At 41.1% G+C, this 26,349-nt stretch overlaps 1 protein-coding gene across 1 annotated transcript; it reads right to left on the bottom strand.

Moving 5' to 3' along the window:
* PRSS38 (serine protease 38) lies at positions 1 to 26,349 on the bottom strand. Its single transcript, XM_074355224.1, has 5 exons — positions 26,187 to 26,349; positions 25,856 to 26,018; positions 24,992 to 25,263; positions 952 to 1,094; positions 1 to 582 (listed from the first exon to the last, which is right to left on the bottom strand). The coding sequence occupies exons 1-5, from the start codon at positions 26,347 to 26,349 to the stop codon at positions 328 to 330; spliced, it is 996 nt and encodes a 331-aa protein (XP_074211325.1). The 3' UTR covers positions 1 to 327.

The following is a 26,349-nucleotide window of genomic DNA, read 5'->3' as shown; positions in this document are numbered from 1 at the left end:
CTGCATGAGGTAGCCTGCACTCTGGGTAAAAAGAAGGACACAGGACTTCTGGGACACTTGCTTTGTAAATATTTAATATCTTACCAAATCTCAGGTGTCCGGAGCACTCAGCTAAGGAGCTCTGCTCTTCTATGTACCCCTGCCCTTCTGTAGTGAGACCAGCCTCTGCCTTCCGGGGCGTGGCCCTTTCAGCCTTTTCCTGGACCCTGCACGTGGGCCTGGCTGGTCGCCCTCACCTTGCTCGGGTGTGTGAAGATCTGAGGGGCCGGAGATGGGTAGGGACAGAGGCATGTGGCCATGAGGAAGCTGGGGTGGGGGCCTCGGCCTTTATATCATTGACAGGACAGCCAACATGGTCACAAGGACACTGACGGCAGCCCCCAGAGGGGAGGAGAGGGCGGGGAGCGGCTGAAGAGGCATGGGTGTATGTTCTATGTGATAATGAATCCATTTTGAGAAATAGGAGACTCGGGCATAAACTGCAGGATACATAGGGTATGAACAACCGCGCCCCCAGCTCACGACTCCAATTTGCGTCCAGGTGTGGTTCAATTCACAGACAAGTGGGCCCCCAGAGTCACCCTGGAAAAAAGAGGAGTTTCGTGTAAACTGGTAGTCTGGGGCTTCCCCACCTTGCCAGTGGGAGGGCACTCGCAAGCAGTGTTCACTTGGTGGAGGGTGGGTGCCAGGCGTGGCCCCCAGCAGATGTGGAGCCCGGGACATCTGTGAGCTGCACTGAGGTCCACTGGGCCTGAATGAGGCCTGCATTCCATCTGCACATAAGCCACCCTGTGGTCTCCTACTCAACCCATGGCTGCGTGCAGATAATACTCCTGAGCTCTGCAGGGACTGGGCTGTCTGGGACCACCTACCCACCTAGTAGGTGACTTAACACAGACGGAACATCCGAAATCCCCGGGCTTAGCCTCCCACCCCCTCGGTGGGTCGCACCTCGCACACAGTCTTCACGTCCCGGAGGTCCCCAGCGCACAGCATGTCCGGCAGGACGTGGGACGTATCTCCGTAGAGCAGCTGGCACAGGCGGAGCGGGACCAGAGGCTGCTGCACCTCCTGTAGCTTGTCTGAGGTGTCGCCTGTCAGAAAAGAGGGCGGGCCCAGCGTAAGGTCTTCTCACACCAGGAACTGGTTCAGACTATCATATTCCCAGTGCCGTGGCTCAAATGTCAACAGCTCTGTGAGCTGAGCCCCTGGGTGAGAGTGAGTGGATGACACGGAGTGTGTTCAAGAAAGAGGCTCCAGAGTTTGTGGGCGGTCACACCACCTGTCCTGGTCTGCACCAGAGGGTATGGTAACTGGTCTCAGATACCTTGCCCCTGACCAACGCGTAAGCGGGCCCCACGGCAACATACAAGCGGGCCGGCTTTAACTGGAAAGAAGCCGTTCTCACAGGTTGAAGACCCATCTGACTGGGTACCAAGGGGGAAGATATTTGGGAAGGTGTAGCCTACGGTACGTGGGGAATCCGTTTTACAGCTTGTACCTTGAAGGAAGACCATGGAGAGCAGAACGCCAGCAGTGTTCGTGGCTGCTGCTGGCTGCATTGACAAGGTAATACCAGGAGAGAAGCCATGAAAGAATTAGATGTTTGCAAATAAGAATGCAGAACAATAGAAGAAGTAAAAAAAAATACTCAAGGCTGGTAATACTGGAGGAAATAACCGAGTAAAATGCAGTTAGGAAATACTTTGAACCTCTAGGCCAGCTAAAAATCTGCCTGAGGCTTTCTACGGTGCCCACAGTGGGGTAACTGGGAATGGACTCCCCTCTGCCATGAGCTAGCAGTAAACACATCTACACAGGACACAACTGTTTTCCTGTTGGACATGAGGCGGGGCTGTGGCCCCTGAGAAGATAGAACAGTGAGGCAAGGTCTTCGAGGGCTCCGTCACCCTCCCTGGAGCACACACACCCCGGGCTGCAGGGTGAAGAGGGACTCAGGCAGCTGTAATCTGCAAAGACGGGTGCCAGGGGGAAGTCGCTCCCGAGAGAAGGGGCCCCAGAGGGCACACAGGCCGCCTCAGGGCCCGCAGTCAACTGTTGGACCCTGAGCCATGTGTGCAGGGTGTATAATTCCACAGGGAGGGCAGAGTGGCCAGGTTAGACTTCACAGTTCCCAGGGCTCACATGGGGCTAGGAAGCTGAGTTCCAACTGGTCAAGAGTGGAGAGTCTTGTGGAGCTCAAGGCATTGGGTGGAGATAGTGTGGAGGTGGGATAAAATACCCATGTTGTGCTCACACGGACGCTGAGGCCCACAAGGAACCTGGTGGACAGGGGGCCAAAATGATGAGCTCAAAGTGGTTTCACCTTTGGCAGAGCTCATAGGAAGAAGTGTACCACAGAAATGGAGGGGAGAAGTCAGCTATAATTTCAATGAGTTCTTCAACTGTGTGCTAGTGTGCCAGCTCAGAATGACGGGAAACCAGACAAGAAGAGATCTGCACTCACTGGTAGGTCTTTCCCCCGGGTTTCCACTAGCAGCTCATGAGATATACTGGGGGCAGAGCTGGGATCTAGAGAGAGAGCATCTCAGTGCAGGCGTTCAGAGAATGGCCACATACCACTGAGGACTTGCAAGAACACAGCTTGCTTCCCTTCTCACATATGGAGCAGAAGCCTTCCACCAGTTGTTGGGGGCAAATGCTCCTGCCCTCAGAGCCTGGCACAAGTGCACTATTCTGAAGGAAGAGTAGAAACAAGCCCTATATCCCTGGAAAGCCTCTGGTACCAAAAACCCACATCAGGAACATCAGAGTTCTGCTAACTTGGGGGCAGGGCTTAGACCCTCTAAGGAGCCATCACAGATACAAAGCAGGGATTAGCTGCCCCGAAGGAAGAATAGTGGTGCACAGAGGTCCGTTTCCAAATCTAAGACTCAGAGCTCTTCCTGAGACTGAGGCTGGATCAGGGGACCCAAGTTTTCTCCTTCCCCCATACCAGTCTAGTAATGATTATCGAGAACAGCAGTTTTCTTCTGAAGGGCAAACAAAAACGTGCCACAGGTGTACAAAGATGCTGAAGTGAAGGGTGGAATGGGAACAGAGAAACACCCCAGGCCTCACACGGAGCACAATATTGCACCATGGAGGGACCTGAAGCCTTTGGTGCACTGAAGCACCAAAGCTAGAGCAACAACAGAACCCACGGCCCAGCTCAAGTTCTTGCTAGCCTGAAATCAGCCCTGCCCCATGCTACTAACGGTCTGGCAGAAAAAGAGGAAGGCCTATTTTGGGGAACAAAGACTTTAGTCTTAAATATTCTTCTATAATGTCTGGCATTCAACCAAAAAAGAAGATATACATACAAACACATTCACATGCATACACACATACACATACAAAGTTGGGGAGGAGGATGAAACACAGGACCCATTGTCAAGAGACAAAACAATGACCAGAGGTAGACCCAGAGATGACTAAAATGATGAAAGTATCTGAAAGAAACTTAAAAATAACTATGATTAGTGTGCTAAAGAAATTATTAAGAAGTAAACAACATGTGTGGAAAATGAAGAACTTAAGTAGATATATGGAAACTGGAAAAGAAGAATCAATTGGAAATGCCAGAAACACACACACTGGGAACAGAAAAATTCCTTCAATGGGTGTTATCAGCAGATACAAATGAGGAAAGAATCAGTGAATGTGGAGATAAGTCAATAGACATTATCCATGCTGAAACACAAAAGGAGAAGAGTGGGGAATAAAGTAGAACAGAGCACTCAAGCTGTGGGACAATAGCAAACAGTGTAACACATGTGGAATTAGAAGAAGAGAGTACAGGGCAGAAGAAATATGTGAAGATATAATGGCCAAGAAATTTCCAAAGTTAAACACTATGACAACCACAGATACAAGAAGCTCAGAGAACCCTAAGTCAGAATAAAACAAGCAGACACACAGGCACTTGGAAGCATCATAGTTAAATGGCTGCAAAAACAAAGATCAAGGAAAAGAGTTACAGTAAATTTCTAATCAAAGACTCTGCAAGACAGAAGAAAATAAAACTGCCTCTTGCAAAAACTAAAACAAAAGCAACACCCGTCCCCGAAAACTTTCTACCCAAAATTCTATATCTAGTGACATTATCTTTCAAGAAAGAGGTAAAATAAAGACTCCTTCATACAAACAGACTCGTTACTCTTATTCATTTCTGGTGAGAGTGAAAAATTGTAAATGCACTTTGGAAAATCCCTCGCGGTTTCTCAGAACTTCATGAATAGGTAAACCCACTGTCAGGTGTGCACCCAAGAGCAAAGAAAGTACGTGTGGAAAGAGAGTTGTTAGATAATGTTCATAAGAGCTTTATCCACAGTAGCCCCAAACTGAAACAACCCAAATGTCAGTCAACAGAAAAACAGACAAATGAATCCTTGGTGTTCATGTGATTACATATTCCTCAACAATAAATAAAAAGGAGCTAATGATACATGTAAAACATGAACAAATCTTATAGACTATATTGAGTAAAAATACAAGACAAAAAAGATCACTATCATTACATTTATATGAGGTCCAAAAACATAAAACTAATTAATGGGGACAGAAAACAGAACAATAGTTACCTTAGAAGAGAGAGAGACAGAGAGTCTGGCTGCAAAACAGTAAAGAGAAATTTCTGAGATGATGAAAATGTTCAATGTAGTGATTTGAGTATTTCATGAATATTTACATAGAAAAAGAGACAATTCTAAAAGTTGAAAAAAAAAAAAAAAAAGACCAGAGAAGCTCACTGAAGAACATTCAGTGAAGAGCTGAGTGAGTAGGAGACAGGGTGTTCTTGTGAGCTGAGTGTCAGAGAGGTCTTTTTTGGGTAATTTTCAAGGATTTGCTGGTGTGGAATAGGAGAAGAGGAAAATGAAGAAGAAATATGTATTATATTGTAGTTGGAACCCAACTTATCTAAGTGATCCAATAAAGATGAGGCTACTTTCCAGTTAATTTTGGTTTCTTGGCCTTGACTGGGAAACTGCAAAACTGCATTAGGTGACCTTAGGATTATTTGGACTAATCTCATCGATTTGTGCATCCTAAGATCATTTTCTTGCAGTGGTTCTCTCACTGAGCTTTGCCAACAGAGGGCCATAACCTTGTGGTTGAATCTTGTTTGAAGGGTGAGTTAGTTCCAGGGTCTCATAGAGGATAGGAAGATACATAAAGGCAGTTTCCAGCTAGGAGAGAGTGGAACGTGCCATTCTTTTATTTAGGTCCAATCGTCCCAATCTGTGGCCTCAGTTCCTGAGAGGCGATGGATTCTATACCCTGGAATCCATGTATATGCCACGATTGTCTGTGAAAGATTTGTGGGGAGGATCCTGAGAGATGGCCAAGCAGAAAGCACTGGGAATCTATCTCCAACCAGGAAAACAACTGCACTGGCAGAATTTATCTGATGTAACTGGTTTGGAACTCTAGAATCTGTTGAAGGCTTGGAGGATAAATTGCAGTCAGCTTCAGTCAGTTTCAGCTCTTAGAACAGTAGCAGCTACCCAACCCCACCCCTGGGACAGGCAGCTGTGCATATATTCCTGGAGAGCTTGCACACAGCATGCGTGAGCCAGGGTGAGCAAAGAGGACCCTGTCCTCCATATACTGGGGACCTGTGCTTTGATTGCTGATTGCTTGTTCTGATTACAGAGGCAGACAAAAAGAAAGGACCAGCCATTTTTGTTGCACCTCCCCCCATTGTCACAAGCACCTCCCCTTCAGCTGAAGTAATTTTTAAGGGATTTATAGGGCCAGAGCTTCTTCCCCTCTTCATTTTTCACTTTTCTCCATTTAGGATCCAGATATTAAAGACTAAGACAATCAAAAGCAACTGAATATATGGAGGGAAATTAGAAAGTAACCATTTATGCCCAGGTAAAGGCTTAAAAAAGACATAAGAAGACCTCAAGTTTACACCTCAGGCTGGTCCTCAGCACACAGACAGCTTGCAACAATCAATAACACATGCTTTAAAAAAAAAAAAAACAACCCAGAAAACCCTGGGGAAGGGGGATAATCCGATTTCCACAGTTACCACATTATTAGATTAAAATGTCCAATGTTTGACCAAAAATAAGTCATACAGAGAAACAGGAAATGGCTCAATCAGAGTAAAAATATAATTAATAGACTATGTCCCTGAAAGGGCGTAATGGCAGCTATATTAAATAAACTTTAAAACATGATCTTAAAGATGCTCAAAGAACTAGAAGATGTGGAGAAAGTCAAGAAAATAATGTGTGAGCAAAATGGAACTATCAACAGAGATAGAAAAATATAAAAACAAACAAAAAAAGGAAACCTGGAGCTGAAAAAAATAATAACAGAAGAGAAAAGTTCACCAGATGGATTCAAAGGCAGATTGGAACAGGCAAAAGAAAGAATAAATGAACCTGAAGATAGGCCAATGGAAATGCAAAGGATCCGGAATGCCCATGATGATCTTGAAGAGGAGAAACAACTGTGGAGGATGTAGAAGACCAGACTCATTATAAAGCTATGGTAAGTACAGCACTGTTGAACTGGAGAAATCCAAGGGGCAGAAGAGTAAGCCTGGAAGTAGACCCACACACCTATGGTCACAGGATGTTTGATAGAAGTGCCAATACAGGTCAGTGGGGAAAGGAGGTTTCCTTGACAAATGGTGCTAGAGCAAGTGCCTCTCAATATGGAAAAAAGTGAACCTTGGTTTTTGACTCGTATATCACATGCAAAAATTAATTTTAGATGGATCTTATAACTAAGTGTAAAAGTTAAATTCACAGTGCTTCTAGGATAAATGGAAAAAAATTATTTTCATGCACTTATAATAAGCAAATCTTCATAAATAGGATATAAAATATCCTACATATAAAACAGAAAAAATGTAATAAGTTGGACCTTGTCAAAAATTTAAAACTTTTTCCAATCCAAAGACACTATTAAGAAATTATAAAAACAGGCCATAGTCTAGCAGAGAATATTTGCATATCTATTAAATACATGTATCCAAAATACATTTTTATAAACTTCTACAAATTATAAAATGTCAAGAAGCTATCATTACACGATAATCAGCATAGCTAAAGTGAAAAAGACTGTGGGAATGCAGTTTGGTGCAGCCACTGTGGAAAACAGTATGGAGATTCCTCAAAAGACTAGGAATAGACTTACCATATGACCCAGGAATCCCGCTCCTGGGCATATATCCAGAAGGAACCCTACTTCAAAAAGACACCTGTACCCCAATGTTCATAGCAGCACTATTTACAATAGCCAAGACATGGAAACAGCCTAAATGTCCATCAACAGATGACTGGATAAAGATGTGGTATATTTATACAATGGAATACTATTCAGCCATAAAAACTGACAACATAACACCATTTGCAGCAACATGGATGCTCCTGGAGAATGTCATTCTAAGTGAAGTAAGCCAGAAAGAGAAGGAAAAATACCATATGAGATCACTCATATGTGGAATCTAAAGACAAACAAAGCATAAATACAAAACAGAAATAGACTCAGACATAGAATACAAACTTGTGGTTACCATGGGGGCAGGGGGTGGGAAGAGATAGACTGGGATTTCAAAATTGTAGAATAGATAAGCAAGATTATACTGTAGAGCACAGGGAAATATATACAAGATCTTATGGTAGTTCACAGAGAAAAAAATGTGACAATGAATATATATATGTTCATGTATAACTGAAAAATTGTGCTCTACACTGGAATTTGACACAACATTGTAAAATGATTATAAATCAATAAAAAATGTTAAGAAAAAAACCAAGATTATTCTGTGTAGCACAGTATCTAAAAAAAAAAAAAAAAAAAAAAGACACAAAGGAACTTATTTACAAAACAGAAACAGACTCACAGACATAGAGAACAAACTTATGGTTACCAGAGGGTAAAGGTGGTTGGAAGGGATAAATTGGGAGTTTAAGATTTGCAGATACTAACTAATACATATAAAATAGATAAACATTAGTTTTATACTATATAGCACAGGGAACCATATTCAATATCTTGTAGCAACTTATGGTGAAAAAGGATATGAACCAAATATATGTATGTTCCTATATGACTGAAGCATTGTGCTGTACACCAGAAATTGACATAACGTTGTAAACTGATTATATTCCAGTAAAATATATATATATATATTTATATATATATTTATATATATATAAAGTTTAAATGAGGACACAATTAAGATTAAATGAGGTTAAAAGGGTGGGGCCCTAATCCAATATGATTGGTGTCCTTATAAGAAGAGAAAGACATACCAGGAGTATGGGTGCACAGAGAAAAGGCCATGTGAGGGCACAAAGAAAAGGTGACCTTTTCAAGCCAAGACTTCAGGAGATACCAATCTTTTTTTTTTTTTTAACATTTTTAAATTGAGTTATAGTCATTTTACAATGTTGTGTCAAGTTCAGAGTAGAGCACAATTTTTCAGTTATACATAAGCATACATATATTCATTGTTACATTTTTTTCCTCTGTGAGCTACCACAAGATCTTGTATATATTTCCCTGTGCTATACAGTATAATCTTGTTTATCTATTCTGCATATGCCTGTCAGTATCTACAAATTTTGAAATCCCAGTCTGTCCCTTCCCAACCCCCGTCCCCTTGGCAACCACAAGTTTGTGTTCTATGTCTATGAGTCTGTTTCTGTTTTGTATTTATGTTCTTTTTTTTTAAATTTTTTAGATTCCACATATGAGCGATCTCATGTGGTATTTTCCTTTCTCTTTCTGGCTTACTTCACTGGGAATAATGATCTCCAGGGATATCTATGTTGCTGTAAATGACATTATTTTATTATTTTTATGGCTGAATAGTATTCCATTGTATATATGTACCACATCTTTATCCATTCATCTGTCAATGAACATTTAGATTGTTTCCATGTCTTGGCTATTGTAAATAGCGCTTCTGTGAACATTGGTGTGCATGTGCCTTTTCAAATTACAATTTTCTCCAGGTATATGCCCAGGAGTGGGACTGCTGAATCATATGGTAAGTCTATTTTTAGTTTTTTAAGGAACCTCCATACTGTCCTCCATAGTGGCGGCACCAATTTACATTCCCACCAACAGTGTAGAGGGTTTCTTTGTCTCCACACCCTCTCCAGCATTTATTGTCTGTAGACTTTTTAATAATGACCATTCTGGCTGGTATGAGGTAATACCTCATTGTAGTTTGGATTTGCATTTCACTATAATTAGCAATGTTGAGCATCTTTTCATGTGCCTATTGGCCATCTGGATGTCTTTGGAGAGATGCCTGTTTAGGTCTTCTGCCTGTTTGTTGATTGAGTTGCTTGTTGTTGCTGTTGTTTTATATTTGGTAATCTCTTGTCGATTGCCTCATTTGCAAATATTTTCTCCCATTTTGTAGGCTGTCTTTTCATTTTGTTTATGGTATCCTTAACTGTGAAGTAATTTTTAAGTTTAATTAGGTCTCATTTGTTTATTTTTGCTTTTATTTCCATTACTCTAGGAGCTGGTTTGAAAAAATATTGCTGCAATTTATGTCAAAGAGTATTCTGCCTATGTTTTCCTCTGGGAGTTTATAGTATCTGGTCTTACATTTAGGTCTTTAATCCATTTGGAATTTATTTTTGTAATGGTGCTAGAGAATGTTCTAATTTCATTCTTTTATAGGTAGTTATCCAGTTTTCCCAGCACCACTTATTGAAGAGACTGTCTTTTTTCCGTTGTATTCTTGACTCCCTTATCATAGGTTAATTGACCATAAGTGTGTGGGTTTATTTCCGGACTTTCTATCCTGTTCCATTGATCTATGTGTCTGTTTTTGTGCCAGTACCATACTGTTTTGCTTACTGTAGCTTTACAGTATAGTCTGAAGTCAGGGAACATGATTTTCCCAGCTCCATTCTTCTTTCTTAACATTGTTTTGGGTATTCAGGGTCTTTTGTGTTTCCATACAAATTAAAAAAAATTTTTTGTTCCAGTTCTGTGAAAAGTGTCATTGGTAGTTTGATATGGATTTCATTGAATCTGTATATTGGCTTGGGTACTATGGCCATTTTAAGAATATTGATTCAGCAGTCCAAGAACACGGGATATCTTTCCATCTGTTTGTGTCATCTTCAATTTCTTTCATCAGTGTCTTATAGTTTTTGGGGTACAGGTCCTTTGCCTCTTTAGGTAGGTTTATTCCTAGATATTTTATTCTTTTTGATGTGATGGTAAATGGGATTGTTTCTTTAATTTCTTTTTGTTATATTTTGTTGTTAGGATACAGAAATGCAACTGATTACTGTATATTAATTTTATATCCTGCAACTCTACCAAATTGATTGATGAGCTCTAGTAGTTTTCTGGTAGTGTTTTTAGTATTTTCTATGTATAGTATCATGTCATCTGCAAACAGTGACAGTTTTACTTCTTCCTTTCCAATTTGGATTCCTTTTACTTCTTTTTCTTCTCTAATTGCCATGGCTAGGACTTTCAAAATTATGTTGAATAAAAATGGTAAGAGTGGGCATCCTTGTCTTGTTCCTGATCTTAGAGGAAATGCTTTCAGCTTTTCCTCATTAAGTAAGATGTTAGCTGTGAGTCTGTCATATATATCCTTTGTTATGTTGAGGTATGTTCCCTCTATGCCAACTTTCTGGAGAGTTTTTATCATAAATGGATGCTGAATTTTATCAAAAGAGATGATCATATCATTTTTATTCTTCAACTTGTTAATGTGGTGTATCACATTGAGTGATCTGCAGATATTGAAAAACTCTTGCATCCCTGGAATAAATCCCACTTGATCATGGTGTATGATCCTTGTAATGCACACTTGGAGTTGATTTGATAGTATTTTGCTTAGGATTTTGGCGTCTATATTCATGAATGATATTGGCCTGTAAGTTTCTTTTTTGTAATATCTTTATCTGGTTTTGGTATCAAGGTGATGGTGGCCTCATGGAATGAGTTTGGAAGTGTTCCTTCCTCTGTAATTTTTTAGAATAGTTTCAGAAGGCTAGGTGTTAACTCTTCTCTAAATGTTTGGTAGAATTCACCTGAGAAGCCACCTGGTCCTGGACTTTTGTTTGTTGGGAGGTTTTTAATTACTGATTCAATTTCAGTGCTGGTAATTGGTCTATTCATATTGTCTATTTCTTCCTGGTTTAGTCTTGGCAAATTGTACCTTTCTAAGAAATAGTCCATTTCTTCTAGGTTGTCCTTTTTAGCATATAATTTTTCACTGTAGCCTCTTATAATCCCTTGTATTTCTGTGATGTTGGTTGTAACCCCTCCTTTTTTGTTTCTGATTTTATTAACTTGGGCTCTCTCTGTTTTTTCTTGATGAGTCTGACTAAAGATTTATCAATTTTGTTTATCTGCTCAAAGAACCAGCTTTTAGTTTTCATTGATCTTTTCTATTTTTTTTAAGTCTCTATTTCATTTATTTCTGCTCTAATTTTTATAATTTCTTTCCTTCTACTAACTTTAGGTTTTGTTTGTTCTTTCTCTAGTTGCTTTAGTGTAAGGTTAGGTTTTTTATTGGAGATTTTTCTTATTTCCTGAGGTAAGCTTGTATCACTATCAGCTCCCCTCTTAGAACTACCTTTGCTGTGTCCCAGAGGTTTTGGATCATTGTGTTTTCATTTTCATTTGTCTCAAAGTATTTTTTGATTTCCTCTTTGATTTCTTCAGTGATCCATTGGTTGTTTAGTAGCATATTGTTAGGCCTCCACATATTCGTGATTTTTGCAGTTTTTTTTCTTGTGGTTGATTTTTAATCTCATAGCATTGTCAAAAAAGATGCTTCATATGATTTCAGTTTTCTTAAATTTACCGAAGCTTGCTTTGTGGGCTAGTATGTGCTCTATTCTGAAGCATGTTCCATGTGCACTTGAGAAGAATGTGTATTCTGTTGCTTTCTGATGGAATGCTGTATAAATATCCATTAAGCCCATCTGGTCTAATGAATCATTTAAGGCCTGTATTTCTTTATTGATTTTCTGTCTGGATGATATGTCCATTGGTGTAAGTGGGCTGTTAAGGTCCTCCACCATTATTGTATTACTGTTGATTTTTCCTTTTATGTCTGTTAACAGTTGTCTTATATATTGAGGTGCTCCTATGTTGGGTGCAAATATATATTTACAATTGTTACATCTTTTGCTTCAGTTGATCCCTTAAGCATTATATAATGTCCTTCTTTATCTCTTGTAACAGTATTTTAAAGTCTATTTTGTCTGATATAAGTATTGCTACTCCAGCTTTCTTTTTGCTTCTATTTGCATGGAATATGATTTTCCATCCCCTCACTTTTAGTCTGTATGCGTCTGTAGCTCTGAAGTGAGTCTCTTGTAGACATCATGTATATGTGTCTTGTTTTTGTATCCATTCAGCCAGTCTGTGTCTTTTGGTTGGAGAATTTAATCCATTTACATTTAAGGTAGTTATCAGTATATATGTTCTTACTTCCATTTTGTTAATTGTTTTGGATTTCTTTTTGTAGATTTTTCCTCTTTCTTCTTTTTCTTCTCCTCTCTTGTGTTTTGTTGACTATAGTGTTACATCTGGATTTCTTTTTCTTTTTTGTGCATATACCTATCACAGATTTTTGGTTTGCAGTTACCATGAGGTTTTGCTATAAAAGTATCTATATATACATGATTAAGCTGCTGGTCTCTTAGTTTCAAATGCATTTTAGGTACCCTGCATTCATACCCTCCTCCCCTCACAATGACTGGTTTTGTTATCATATTTTACATCTAACTGTTTTGTGTATCCTTCAACTTCTTATTGTGCATATAAATGATTTTTCACTACTTTTGTCTTTCAACTTCCCTATTAGTTTGTGTGTGGATGATTTCCAACTTTTACTGTATGTTTGCCTTTACTAGTGAGCTTTCTCATTTTGTAATTTTCTGGTTTCTAGTCATGGCCTATTCTTTTCTACCCAGAGAAACTCCTTTGGCTTTGTTGTAAAGCTGGTTTGGTGGCACTGAATCCTTTAACTTAAGCTTATCTGTGAAGATTTCGATTTCTCCATCAAATCTGAATGAGAACCTTGCTGGGTAGAGTATTCTTGGTTGTAGGTTTCCCCCTTTCATCACTTTAAATATATTGTACCACTCCCTTCTGGCTTGTAGAGTTTATTCTGAAAAATCAGCTGATAACCTTATGGGAATTCCCTTGTGTGTTGTTATTTTTCTCTTATTGATTTTGATATTTTCTGATTTCTTTAATTTTTCTCACTTCACTATGTGCCTTGGCATGTTCCTATTTGGGTTAAACCTGCATGGGACTCTCTGCACTTTTTGAACTTGGGTAACTGTTTCCTTTCTCACATTAAGGAAATTTTCAGTTATTATCTCATCAAATATTTTCCCAGATCCTTTCTCTTTGTCTTCTTTTTCTGGAACCCCTATAATGTGAATACTAGTGCATTTCATGTTGTCCCAGTGGTCTCTTAAACTAGCCTCATTTCTTTTCATTCTTTTTTCTGTTCTACAGTACTGATTTTCACTGCTCTGTCTTCTAACTCACTGATCCATTCTTCTGCCTCATTTAGTCTATTCTTGGTTCCTTTTAGCATATTATTCATTTCAGTAATTGTATTCTTCAACTCTGTTTGGGTGTACTTTATACTTTCTAACTCTTTGTTAAAAACTTCATTCTGTGTGTCTATTCTCTTCCCGAGTTCTCTAATCATCTTCACAATCATTACTCTGAACTCTTTCTCAAATAGATTGCTTATCTCCTCATCACTTATTGCTTCTTCGGGGATTTTTATCTTGTGCCTTGACTTGAAACATGCTCCCCTGTCACCTCTTTTGTCTAAATTTCTATTTGTATTTTTATGTCGGTTAGTTACATTTCTTGACCTTGGAAAAGTGACCCTCTGTATGAGATGTCCTATGCATCCCAGCCTTGCACTCCCCTTTTGTCAAAATGGCCAAGGTCCAGCTGGTCCCAGGGTAGAGTCTTGCCTGAGTTTGCAGACTCCTTCCATAGGCTGTAGGATTGTTCTTTTCTTGCTTCTGGTATCCACCCCCACCCCCCAAGTGAATGAGGGTGGACCAGAGGCTTGTGCAAGTTTCCTGGCAGGAGGGGTCAGTGCCTTGCACTGCTGAATGAAGCTGGGTCACGGCCCTCTGGATAGCAGGACCATGTCTAGGGCATGATGTGCCAAGTCTGCAGATGTGTGGGAATGTGTTCCCATCCAGAACTGAGGCACTGCAGCATTCAAGCCTATGGGCTTTTGGGTAGGGCCAGGTCCTGGCACCAATGACCCAAGCAGATGTCAGCCTCCAGGAAAGCTCATGTAGGTGAACACGCCCCAAATTTCTGCCACCAGCTTCTATGTCCCCAGGGTGAGTCAAAACCATCCCTGCCACCTCCCCAAGAGACCCTCCAAAATTATCAGACATGTCTGGCCTAGGTTCCTATGAAATCACTGCCTCTGCCCTTGGTCCTAGTGCATATGAGACTCTGTGTGTGCTTCCCAAGAGAGTGAAGTCTCTGTTTCCCCCAGTCCCATGGAACTCCTACAATTAAGCCCCAGTGGCCTTGCAAACCAGATACTCTGGGGGCTCCTCCTTCCAATCCTGAAACCCCAGGCCTGGAAGCCTGACGTCTGTCCCAGAACTCTCACTCCTATGGGAATGCCTCCACAATATAATTTTTATCTAGCTTGTGGGTCACGCATGTGGAGGATATGGGGCTCAATGAACACACCTCTCCTACCATCCCACTGTGCTTCCGTCTTTATATTTCCAGTTGAAGAAGATCTTTTTGCTAGGATCCAGTCTTTTTTCACTTAGAAAAGTCTCTATCATTTCTTGTAAAGCTTGTTTGGTGGTGCTGAACTTCTTTAAGTTTGCTTTTCTGTAAATCCTGATCTCTACATCAAATCTGAATGAAAGCCTTGCCAGGTAGATTATTCTTGATTGTAGGTTTTTCCCTTTCATCACTTTAAATATGTCATACCACTCCCTTCTGGCTGCAGAGTTTCTGCTGAAAAGTCAGCTGATAGCCTTACGGGAGTTCCTGTGTGTAACCTGTTGCTTTTCCCTTGCTGCTTTAAATGTTCTCTATTTATCTGTAATTTTGGCCATTTTAATTACAATGTGTCTTAGTGTGGTTCTCTTGGGTTGATTCTGTTTGAGACTTTCTGTGATTCTCAGACCTGATGTCTGTTTCCTTTCCCAGGATAGGAAAGTGTTCAGCTATTATGTCTTCAAATATGTCCTATGCCCCTTCTCTCTCTCATCTCCTTCTGAGGTCCCTATAACGTGATTGTTAGTATGCTTGATGTTGTCCCAGAGGTCTCTTAAACCATCGTCATTTCTTTCTATTTTTTTCTTTTTTGTGTTCAGCTTCAGTGATTTCCACTACTCTGTCTTCCAACTCACTGATCCATTCCTCTGTATCATCTAATCTACTGTTGATTCCTTCTAGTGTATTTTTCATTTTAGTTATTGCATTCTTCATCTCTGTTTGGCTGTTCTTATATTTTCTAACTATTTGTTAAAAATTTCTAACTGCTCACTCTGTTCATTCATTCTTCTCCTGAGTTCTTTGATCATCTTTATGATCATTACCTTGAGCTCTTTACTGGGTAGATTACCTATCTCCACTCCACTTAGTTCTTCTTCTGGGGTTTCATCTTGTTCCTGTTTGGAACATGTTCTTCTGTCATCTTATTTGTCTAATTTGCTTTTTAAATTCTTAGGTATCCAGTAGTTGGTTTTGTTTCCCAAACTTGGAGAAGTGGCCTTTTGTAGGAGACATCCTGTGCATCCCAGCAGTGAACCACCCTCTGGTCATAAGAGCTACACACTCTAGGGATGCCCTCTATGTGGGCTGAGTGAGTTCTCTTATTGTTGCAGGCTGAGTGCTGAGGGTGGTCTGGTAGGCACGGTTGGCCCCTAGTCAGATTGGTTGTCAGGCTCTGTCCTGTGTGGAGGATGCCACTTGGTTGATGGGGCTGAGTCATAAAGTGGCTGCCTGCATAATCCCATGGAGACCTGGGGCTGTTGCTGGTTCACCAGTGGTCAGAGTCATGTTCTGGGGTGAGTTGTTGTGGGGTCCAGATTTTTGGATCTAGTGTTGGCTGGCTGGTGGGTGGGGCTGGTCCCTGATATGGCTGGCTGTGGGTTCTGGGGTTTCCTGTGAGCTGGATCCTGAGGTGGCTGGTTGGGGAATCTAAGGTATTACAGAGCTAGTACTGGCCTGCTGTTGAGTGGGGCTGTGACCAGTAGGTCCCAGGGCTAGTGCCAGCTCACTGGTGAGTGGAGCTATGTCCTGGAGTCTCTGGCTGCAGGACTCAGGTCCCAAAGCTGGGTCAACCTCCTAGTGGTTTAGGTTGGATTCCAGGGCCTAAGCTGAGGGACCTAAGGTGTCCCAGAGCTAGAGTTCATCCGCTGGTGGGCAGGGCAATAGCCCAGGTTTTCCCAAGACTGATGCTGGCTTTCTAGTGTGTTAGCTGGGTCCACATGGCAGGCTGCAAACTGTGTTGGTCCTGGGGCTGACATCCACCTGCTATTGGGTAAGGTCAGGGTCCAGGAGATCCTGGGCCTGATACCCAGCCCCTGGTGAATGAAGCTGGGTCCTGGTGCTAGTAACATCCAGTCCACTGACAGGCAGAGCCAGGTCCTAGGGTCTCTGGTTGCAGGTCTCAGAGGTCCCAGAGCTGACGCTGGCTGCTGGTAGCCAGCACTGGGGCTTAGCTTGACCCAGGGCTGGTGTCCACCCACTAGTGGGTGAGGCTGGTTCTGAGGCTAGGGCCAGCTTGCTAATGTGCAAGCCCCATGCCTCAGGGTTTCTGGGGCTTGTGCCTGCCCACTGGTGGATAGAGCTGTGTCCCAAGTTTTCTGACTGCTGGGCCCTGTGTGCCCTGGTTCTAGTGCCTACACAGGTCCTGAGCCCTCTGGTGGATAGGGCTATTTTCAGGAGTGGCTGTGGGCTCAGGGTGTCTTAAGGCATCCTGCCTACTGGTGAGTGAGTCTGTGTCCTTCCCAGCTAGTTTCTTAATTTGCGAAGTCCCATTACTGGTGCATACAGGCTGGTGGAAAGGGGCGGGGCTGAGTTCTGAGACTAATAAGCTAGATGGAGGATTGCAAAATGACGCTTGTCAGCACCAATGTCCACATGGTAGAATGTGCTCTCCGAAATGGCTGCCACCAGTGTCTATATTCCCAGGGTGAGCTCTAGATGTCTCCTTCCTCTCTGGGAGGCCCTTCAGAATTAGTAGGTGGGTCCAACCCAGGCTTCTTTCAAATTATTGTTTCTGCCCTAGGCCCTGGCATGTGAGATTTTGTGTGTGCCTTTTAAGAGTTGAGTCTTTATTTCCCACAGCTTTCTGGGTCTTCCAAAAGTAAGCCCTGCTGGCCTCCAAAACCAAACATTCTGGGAGCTCATATTCCTGGTTCAGGACCCTCAGGTTGGAGCACTCAATGTTGGGCTTATAATCCTTGCTCCTTGGGGACAAGTACCACAATCTTAATTATTCTCTTGTTTGCGGGTTACCCACCCAAGGGTATAAGTCTTGACTATATTGTGACTTTGCCTACTACTCATCTCTTTGTGGTTCATTCTTTATATATTTAGTTGTAGAAGATCTTTTCTGGTAGATTCCAGTCTTCATTATCAATAGTTGTTCTGTTAGTCATTGCAATTTTGGCGTTCTAATGAGAGATGCTGAGCTCAGTGTCTTCCTACTCCACCATCTTGGCTATATCTCCCTTACTCCAGTCTCTGTTTTTTGATTTGAGAGTTTGATCCATCTAATTACAGATAAGGACGGAGTTAACTTCTCTCATTTTACTTTCTACATGCCTTATAGCTATTTTCTCCTTCATTTCCTGAATTCCTGTATTCTGTGCATTTAGCTGATTTTTTTTTTTTTTTGTACTGAAATGTTTAGATTCCCTCTTAATTTCCTTTTGTGGTTATATCATGGAGATTACATTGAACATTCTAAAGTTTTAACATACCAATTTGAATTTATATCAGCTTAACTTCAACAAAAATTTTATAAAATTAAGTAAACCAGACACTAAACTTTCTTAAACTGGTATAAGATATCAATTTGAGGGATTTGGGGTCAAGTCAGTGGAGTAGTAGGACCATGAGCTTGCCTCTCCTAGCGACTACAACAAAACCACAACTGACTACTGAACAGCCATTGAGTAAAAGGACCAGGGCCTAGCAAAAAAGATCTTCTTCAACTGGAAACATATAGAGAGGGAACCACAGCAAGAAGGTAGGAGGGGCGTGCTCATGATATAATTTGGCCCCATACCCACCTGGTGGGTGATGCACAAGCTGAAGAATTAAGTTGCAGAGGCTATCCCACAGGAATGAGAGTTCTGAGCCCCACATCAGGATCCCCAGCCCAGGGTTCCAGCATTGGGTGGAGAAGACTCAAGGACATCTAGTTTTGGAGGCCAGAGGGGCTTAACTCCAGGAGCCCCACAGCACTGGGGGACACAGAGACTTCAATTCTCTTGGGAAGTGTGGATGCAATCACATGTACAATGGGTCCAGGGGCAGAGACAGTGATTTCATAGGAACCTGGCCCAGACCTGGCTGCTGTTTCTGGAAGTGTTTCTGGGAAGGTAGGAGATGGCTGTGGCTCACCCAGGGGACATAAAAGCTGCTGGTGGACATTCCAGGAGTGTTCACATACATGAACTTTCCTGGAGGCTAACATCTTGATTGGATGATTAGCATCAAGAACCAGCCCCACAAAAACAGCCTGTAGGCTTAAGGGCTAGGAAGCCTCAGGCCAAATAACATACTGGATGGGAACACAGCCTCACCCATAAGCAGACTTCCTAAGCCGCAAACTGCCTCTAGATAGGGCCCTATCCACCAGATATCCGGCACCAAGCTCCACCAAGCAGTGAGCAGGCACCGGCTATTCCAGCCAGGAAACCTGCATAAGCCTCTAGGCCAGCTCATCCACCAGGAGGAAGATACCAGAAGTAAGAAAACAACAGTCCCAAAACCTGTGGAAGGAATCCACAAACACAGGCCAGACTACACTGGGACCAGCTGGACCCTGGCCTTTGGGTGACAAGAGAGGAGTATATTGATGGGACGCATAAGACGTTTCCCATAGAGGGCCACTTCTCCAAGGTCAAGAAACATAACTAACCTACCTAAAAATACAAAAGAGACAGACAAGATGAGGCAGCAGAGGAATATCTTCTAGGCCAAGACACAAGATAAAATCCCAGAAGAAGATAAAAGTGATGAGGAGATAGGCAATTTATCTGAGAAAGAGTTTAAAATAATGATGGTGAAGATGTTCAGAAAACTCAAGAGGGGTACAGATGCACAGAGTGAAGTTTTTAGCAAAATGTTGAAAAATACAAAGAATACCCAAACAGAGTTAAAGAATAAAATCACTGAAATGAATAACACACTAGAAGGAACCAAGAATAGAGTGAGGCAGAAGAATGGATTAGTGAGCTAGAAGATAGATTAGTGGAAACCTTACGACAGAACAGAAAACAGAAAAAAGAATGAAAAAAATAAAGATAGTTTAAGAGAGTTTGGGGACAACATGAAGTTCAGTAATATTCGCATTATAGGTGTTTCCAGAAAGTGAAGAGAGAGAGAAAGGACTTCAGAAACTTTTAGAAGAGATAATAACTGAAAACTTCCCAACTTGGGAAAGGAAACAGTCACCCAAGTCCAGGAAGTACAGAGAGTTCCACACAGGATCAACTAAAGAGGAACACAATGCACATAGTCAACAAATTGACAAAAATTAAGGGTAAGGAGAAAATATTAAAATTATCAAGAGAAAAGCAGCAAATAACATACAAGGGGACGTCCATTAAAGTTATCAGCTGATTTTTCAGAAGAAACTCTACAGGCCAGATGGAAGTGGCAATGATATATTTAAAGTAATGAAAGGGAAAGATTTACAACTGAGAATACTCTACCCAGCAAGGGTGTCATTCAGATTTGATGGAGAAATCAAAAGCTTCACAGAAAAGCAAAAGCTAAAAGAATTCAGTGCTTCCAAACGCTTTTACAACAAATGTTAAAGAAACTTCTCTAGTCCTCAAAGCACAAGAAAAGAGAACAAAAAGAAGAAGAAAGAAAAAAAGACCTACAAAACCAAACCCAAAACAGTTAACAAAATGGCAATAAGAACATACTTATTGATAATTATCTTAAATGTAAGTGGATTAAATGCTCCAACCAAAAGACAAAGACTGGCTGAATGGATACAAAAACAAGACCTGTATATATGCTGTCTAGAATAGACCCACTTCAGGGCTAGAGACACATGTTGGCTGAAAGTAAGGGGATGGAAAAAGATATCCCATGCAAACAGAAAGCGAAAGAAAGCTGGAGTAGCAACACTATATCTGACAAAATAGATTTTAAAATAAAGGCTGTTACAAGAGACAATGAAGGACACTACATAATGCATAATGCTTGAGGGGTCAATCCAGGAAGGATATATAACAACTGTAAGCATATATGCACCCAACATAGGAGCACCTCAATATATAAGGCAATTGTGGACAGACATAAAAAGAGAAATTGACCATAACACAGTAACAGTGGGGGACCCTAACATCCCACTTACATCAATGGACCAATCATCCAGACAGAAAATCAGTAAGGAACACAGGCCCTAAATATCACATTAGCCCAGATGGACTTAATTGATATCTACAGGGCACTCCATCCAAAAGCAACAGAATACACATTCTTCTCAAGTGCACAAGGAACATTCTCCAGAATAGATCACATACTAACCCACAAAGCAAGCTTTGGTAAATTTAAGAAAATTGAAATTGCACAAACATCTTTTCTGACCACAATGCTACAAGGTTAGAAATCAACTACAAGAAAAAAAAAAAAAAACCAGCAAAACCTGCAAACATGTGGAAGCTAAACAATATGCTACTAAACAACCAATGGATTACTGAAGAAATCAAAGAGGAAATCAAAAAATACTTTGAGACAAATGAAAATGAAAACACAATGATCCAAAAACTCTGGGATGCAGAAAAAGCAGTTCTCGGAGGGAAGTTTATAGCAATACAAGCCTACCTCAGGAAATAAGAAAAATCTCAGTAAAGCAGCTGGAGACAGAAAAACAAACAAACCCCAAAGTTAGTAAATGAAAAGAAATTGTAAAGATCAGAGAAGAAATAAATGAAGTAGAGACTAAAAAAGCAATAGAATAGATCAATGAAAACTAAAAGCTGGTTCTTTGAACAGATAAGCAAAATTGATAAACCTTTAGTCAGACTCACCAAGAAAAAAAAAAGAGATGGCTCAAATTAATAAAATCGGAAATAAAAAAGAAGTTGCAGCTAACACCACAGAAATAAAAGGTAACATGAGAGGCTAGTATGAGCAACTATACAACAACAAAGAGGACAATGTAGAAGAAACAGACAATTTCTTAGAAAAGTACAATTTGCCAAGACTAAACCAGAAAGAAGTGGACAATATGAGTAGACCAATTATCAGTAGTGAAATTGAATCAGTAATTTAAAACTTCCCAACAAACAAAATTCCAGGACCAGATGGCTTCTCAGGTGGATTCTACCAAACATTTAGAAAAGAGTTAACACCTATCCTTCTGAAACTATTCCAAAAAATTGCAGAGGAGGGAATCCTTCCAAACAAAAATCCTTAACAAAATACTAGCAAATTGACTCCAACAATGCATTAAAAGGATCATTTACACACCATGATCAAGTGGGATTTATCCCATGGATGCAAGGATCAATATTCACAAGTCAATCAATGTGATACACCACAGTAACAAATTGTAGAATAAAAACCATATGATCATCTCAATAGATGCAGGAAAAGCTTTTGATAAAATTCAACATCCATTTCTGATTAAAAAAAAAAACCCCTCCAGAAAGTGGGCATAGACAGAACATACTTTAACATAACAAAGGCCATACATGACAAACCCACAGCTAATATCATACTTAACGGGGAAAAGCTAAAGCATTTCCTCTAAGATTAGGAACAAGACAAGGATGCCCACTCTCACCACTTTTATTCAACATAGTCTTGGAAGTCCTAGCTATAGCAATCAGAGTAGAAAAATAAATAAAAGGAATCCGAATTGGAAAGGAAGAAGTAAACTGGTCACTGTTTGCAGATGACATGATACTATACATACAAAACCCTAAAGAAGTGACGAGAAAGCTATTAGAACTTATCAGTGAATTTGGTAAAGTTGCAGGATATAAAATTAATATACAGAAACCAGTTGCATTTCTATACACTAATAATGAAATAGCAGAAAAGTAAATTAAAGAAAGATACCATTTATCATTGCACCAAAAAGAATAAAATACTAGGAATAAACCTACCCAAGAAGGCAAAAAGTCCTGTACTCTGAAACCTATAAAACACCTGATGAAGGAAAGGGAAGATGACATAAGCAAATGGAATGATATACCATGTTCTTGGATTGGAAGAATCAATATTGCTAAAATGACTATACTACTCAAGGCAATATACAGAGTCAAAGCAGTTCCTATCAAATTAACAACAATATTCTTCATAGAGCTGGAGCAAAAAATGTTAAAATTTGTATGGAAACACAAAAGACCCCGAATAGCCAAAACAATCTTGAGAAAGAAGAATAGAGCTGGGGAACCATGTTCCCTGATTCAGACTATACTGTAAAGCTACAGTAACCAAAACAGTATGGTACTGGCACAAAAACAGACACATAGATCAATGGAACAGGATAGAAAGTCTGCAAATAAACCCACACACTTATGGTTAATTAATCTACAACCAAGAAGGCAAGAATGTACAATGGAAAAAAGACAGTCTCTTCAGTAAGTGGTGCTGGTGAAACTGGACAGCTACTTGTAAAAGGCTGAAATTAGAACATTCTCTAACACCATATACAAAAATAAACTCAAAATGGATTAAAGATTTAAATGTAAAATCAGTTACTATAAAACTTCTAGAGGAAAACACAGGCAGAACACTCTCAGACATAAATCACAGCAATATATTTTTTGAATTAGCTCCTGGAGTAATGGAAATAAAAGCCAAAATAAACAAGTGGGATCTCATTAAACTTACAGCCTTCTTCACAGCTAAGGATACCATCAACAAAATGAAAAGACAACCTACAGAATGGGAGAAAACAATTGCAAATGATGCGACTGACAAGAGACTCATTTCCAAAATATACAAACAGCTCATATACCTTAATGTCAAAACACCAAGCAACGCAATCCAAAAATGGGCAGAAGACCTAAACAAGCGATTCTCCAATGAAAACATATAAATGGTCAATGGACACATGAAAAAATGCTCAGTACTGCTAATTGTCAGAGAAATGCAGATCAAAACTACAATAAAATATCACCGCACACAAGCCAGAATGGCCATCTCCAAAAAGTCTACAAATGATAGATGCTGGAGAGGGTGTGGAGAAAGGGAACCCTCCTACACTGTTGGTGGGAGTGTAGACTGGTGTAGCCACTAGGGAGGACAGTATGGAGGTTCCTTAGAAAACTAAAATTAGACTTACCACGTGATCCAGCAACCCCACTCCTGGGCATATATGCAGAGAAAAATAAAATTCAAAAAGATACATGCACCCCAGTGTTCACAGCAGCACTATTTACAATAGCCAAGACATGGAAACAACCCAAATGTCCATCAACAAAAGACTGGATAAAGAAGATGTGGTACATATATACAATGGGACACTACTCAGCCATTGAAAAAAAAAATAGTGCCATTTGCAGCAACATGGATGGACCTGGAGATCATCATTCTAAGTGAAGTGGGCTGAAGAGAGAAAAAAAAAAATGCCACGTGATATCACTTATAAGTGGAATCAAAAAAAGAAAAGGACAAAAATGTACTACTTATTATTTATAACTTAGATGATTGATTTCTTGACTATGTGTGAGCACCTTTAATTGTCACCTATGATTGGATTACTGCATTCTGTTGATTCTTAGTTTGTGGTTGGCTTTATTCCTTTGATAGCTATGTCAGTTTAAAAAGCTAAAGCTCAAAACTGTTCTTAGAAACAATGATTAGTACATAGATGTAAACTAAAAAATATATGCAGTATATTGTATATGTGTATTTACGTGCAATATATTGTATATGCCTAAATTGTAACTATTCTACCTAATAAAACTGAAAAATGAAAAAAAAACCCAAGAATAATCTCAAGTAAACAACCTAACCTATCACCTAAAAAAAAAAGATATCAATTTGAAATCTCCAGGCCAGGTTATAGACTTAATAGTAAACCATTAGAAGCATTTCCATTAAAATAAAAACCAAGGAGACCTAGCCACATTTCCACTAGAGTTTCCATCCATTGCAATAATATTGAAAACAAAAGAAATAAAAGATTAAATGTAGGAAAGAAAGTGGTCAAAAATCTTTACTTGAAGAAAATATGATATAAAAATCTAGAACAATTACATAATCAACTGATAAACTATTAAAAATGAGTCCTTTATGCGGGCTGGAAGCATGATCAATGTGCAGAAATCAACAGCTATGACTGATTAGCAAATGCAATTAAAAAGAATCATTTAATTAATCATAGAAATTCTAAAGTATGCAGATATAAACCTAAAAAGAAAATGCAATTCCTTTATAGAGATAACTAGAATAACAAATACATTTTTAATAGGTTAAATAATATTATTTCTAAGGGGAATTTAAAATCTTAAGAACAACTTAAGAAATGCTTGGAAATTTGTGTTCTTAGTATACCAAATATTAATTCCATACTCGGAGTAGATACAACTATTTTCCTGTATACAACAAAGCCAACCAGGGATAAAACAAAACTCTACATTGAGAAACAAATAGTGATTAATGGATGAGGGTTCCAGTTCTCAGACACCTGCAACCCCTTAATGGACAGTACATGTTCTCTCCTGTAGTGTCATAAAAGCATCATTCTTTCCACAAACTCCAACAAAGGGACTGACCCCGCACTTTGTTTTCTTACCTTGTTGGGAGATGAATCCCCATCCTGTAGCCCAGCAAGAAAGGTTCCAAAGTTTCACGTCTGTGGGTGCAATGCAGATGGGAAGCACAGAGTCGGAAAGCACAATGCGGCTTTTCAGCTGTACCAGAGCGATGTCGCCTCCGACAGGGTGGTATAATTTGTGTGTGGGATGTAGGATCACCTTATGCACCTCAAACCACTGAGTATGATTGCCTGGCACCCTGAGGTCCACAAGGCCCACATATACATCAAATGCCTCAATGTTCCTTTCCCTGTGGGGACAGAGGACAAAGGTACAGTGGCTTGAGCACCTTGCACGTGGAGAGAGCAATCACCTTCAGCTCACAGGCCAAGGAAGTCCTGGAGCATGCCAACCTGGATATCTAAGGTCTCGGCCAGGATGGGGAAAAGCGAGCCCTTTGCAGCACAGTGGGGAGCTGACTGTCAGGCAGAATTGCCCCCAAAGAAGTCCTGACTTGAGTCCACGGAGGACTAAGGGAACCACCAGGACATGATGGACAGCCCAGGATGGTGATCTTGGCAGAATTACAGTGAGCTGCCCATGAAGATAAGTCTTTCGTCACCTCTAAGCCTGTGATTTTTCTCTTTTTCTCTCCTCTCATCCTATGGTGTGGCTCCTCTCCTCACTTCCCATCCTATGATTTGGTTCCACATCTATCTGGAAGAGTGGATGGCCCTAAAGGGGGTCCTCAGCCCTATGCAAGAAGAAGCTGTGGTGGATGGAGGTGTGCTGGCTCCCACTCTCTCCCCCAGCTCCAAGAAGCCCCAGCCCCAGGTAGCCTGTGCGGTGGGTCCTGCAGCCCTAGACCTCCATGGGAACAGTCCCCAGCGCTACCCACTCACCTGTCAAAGCAGTGGGCTGCGGACAGGACCCAATACTCATCAATGATGGACCCACCACATGTGTGGAAACCTGCATAGTGCAGGCTGACCTGCCATGGCCACTTTTTCTCAGGGGCATCCGTGCCTCCCACGACCTTCCCCTGCACGTGACGCTGGCCACAGGCTGAAGAGAGAGGGGCAAAGTATACAAGTAGCAGTGGCGCCCGGGAAGTGGAGGGTGGGTCGGGTGGGAGGAGGGGAAAGTCGGGGAGGGCCGAGATGGACTAGCGCTCCACCCTTGGAAGGAGGGAGCCCTGGGTTCACCGCCAACCCGGGCCTGGAGAGGTCCTACCTACACCACGGCGCCAGGCGATTCCCTCAGCGCGAGCATGCCTGTGGGCCGCGGCTGCGACCCGGGCCGGGGGCAGGAGCAGCAGCAGCAGCCGGAGGAGGCTCGGGGCCAGGGGCCAGGGCTCCCCGGGCCCAGCGCGGGGGCCGCTCCGCGCGGCAGCCAT

This window comes from Camelus bactrianus, chromosome 3 (genome assembly GCF_048773025.1).
Source record: "Camelus bactrianus isolate YW-2024 breed Bactrian camel chromosome 3, ASM4877302v1, whole genome shotgun sequence".
Lineage (NCBI taxonomy): Eukaryota > Metazoa > Chordata > Mammalia > Artiodactyla > Camelidae > Camelus > Camelus bactrianus.
The sequence above is the reverse complement of the archived record's forward strand: the minus strand, read 5'-3'. Positions and strand labels throughout refer to the sequence as shown.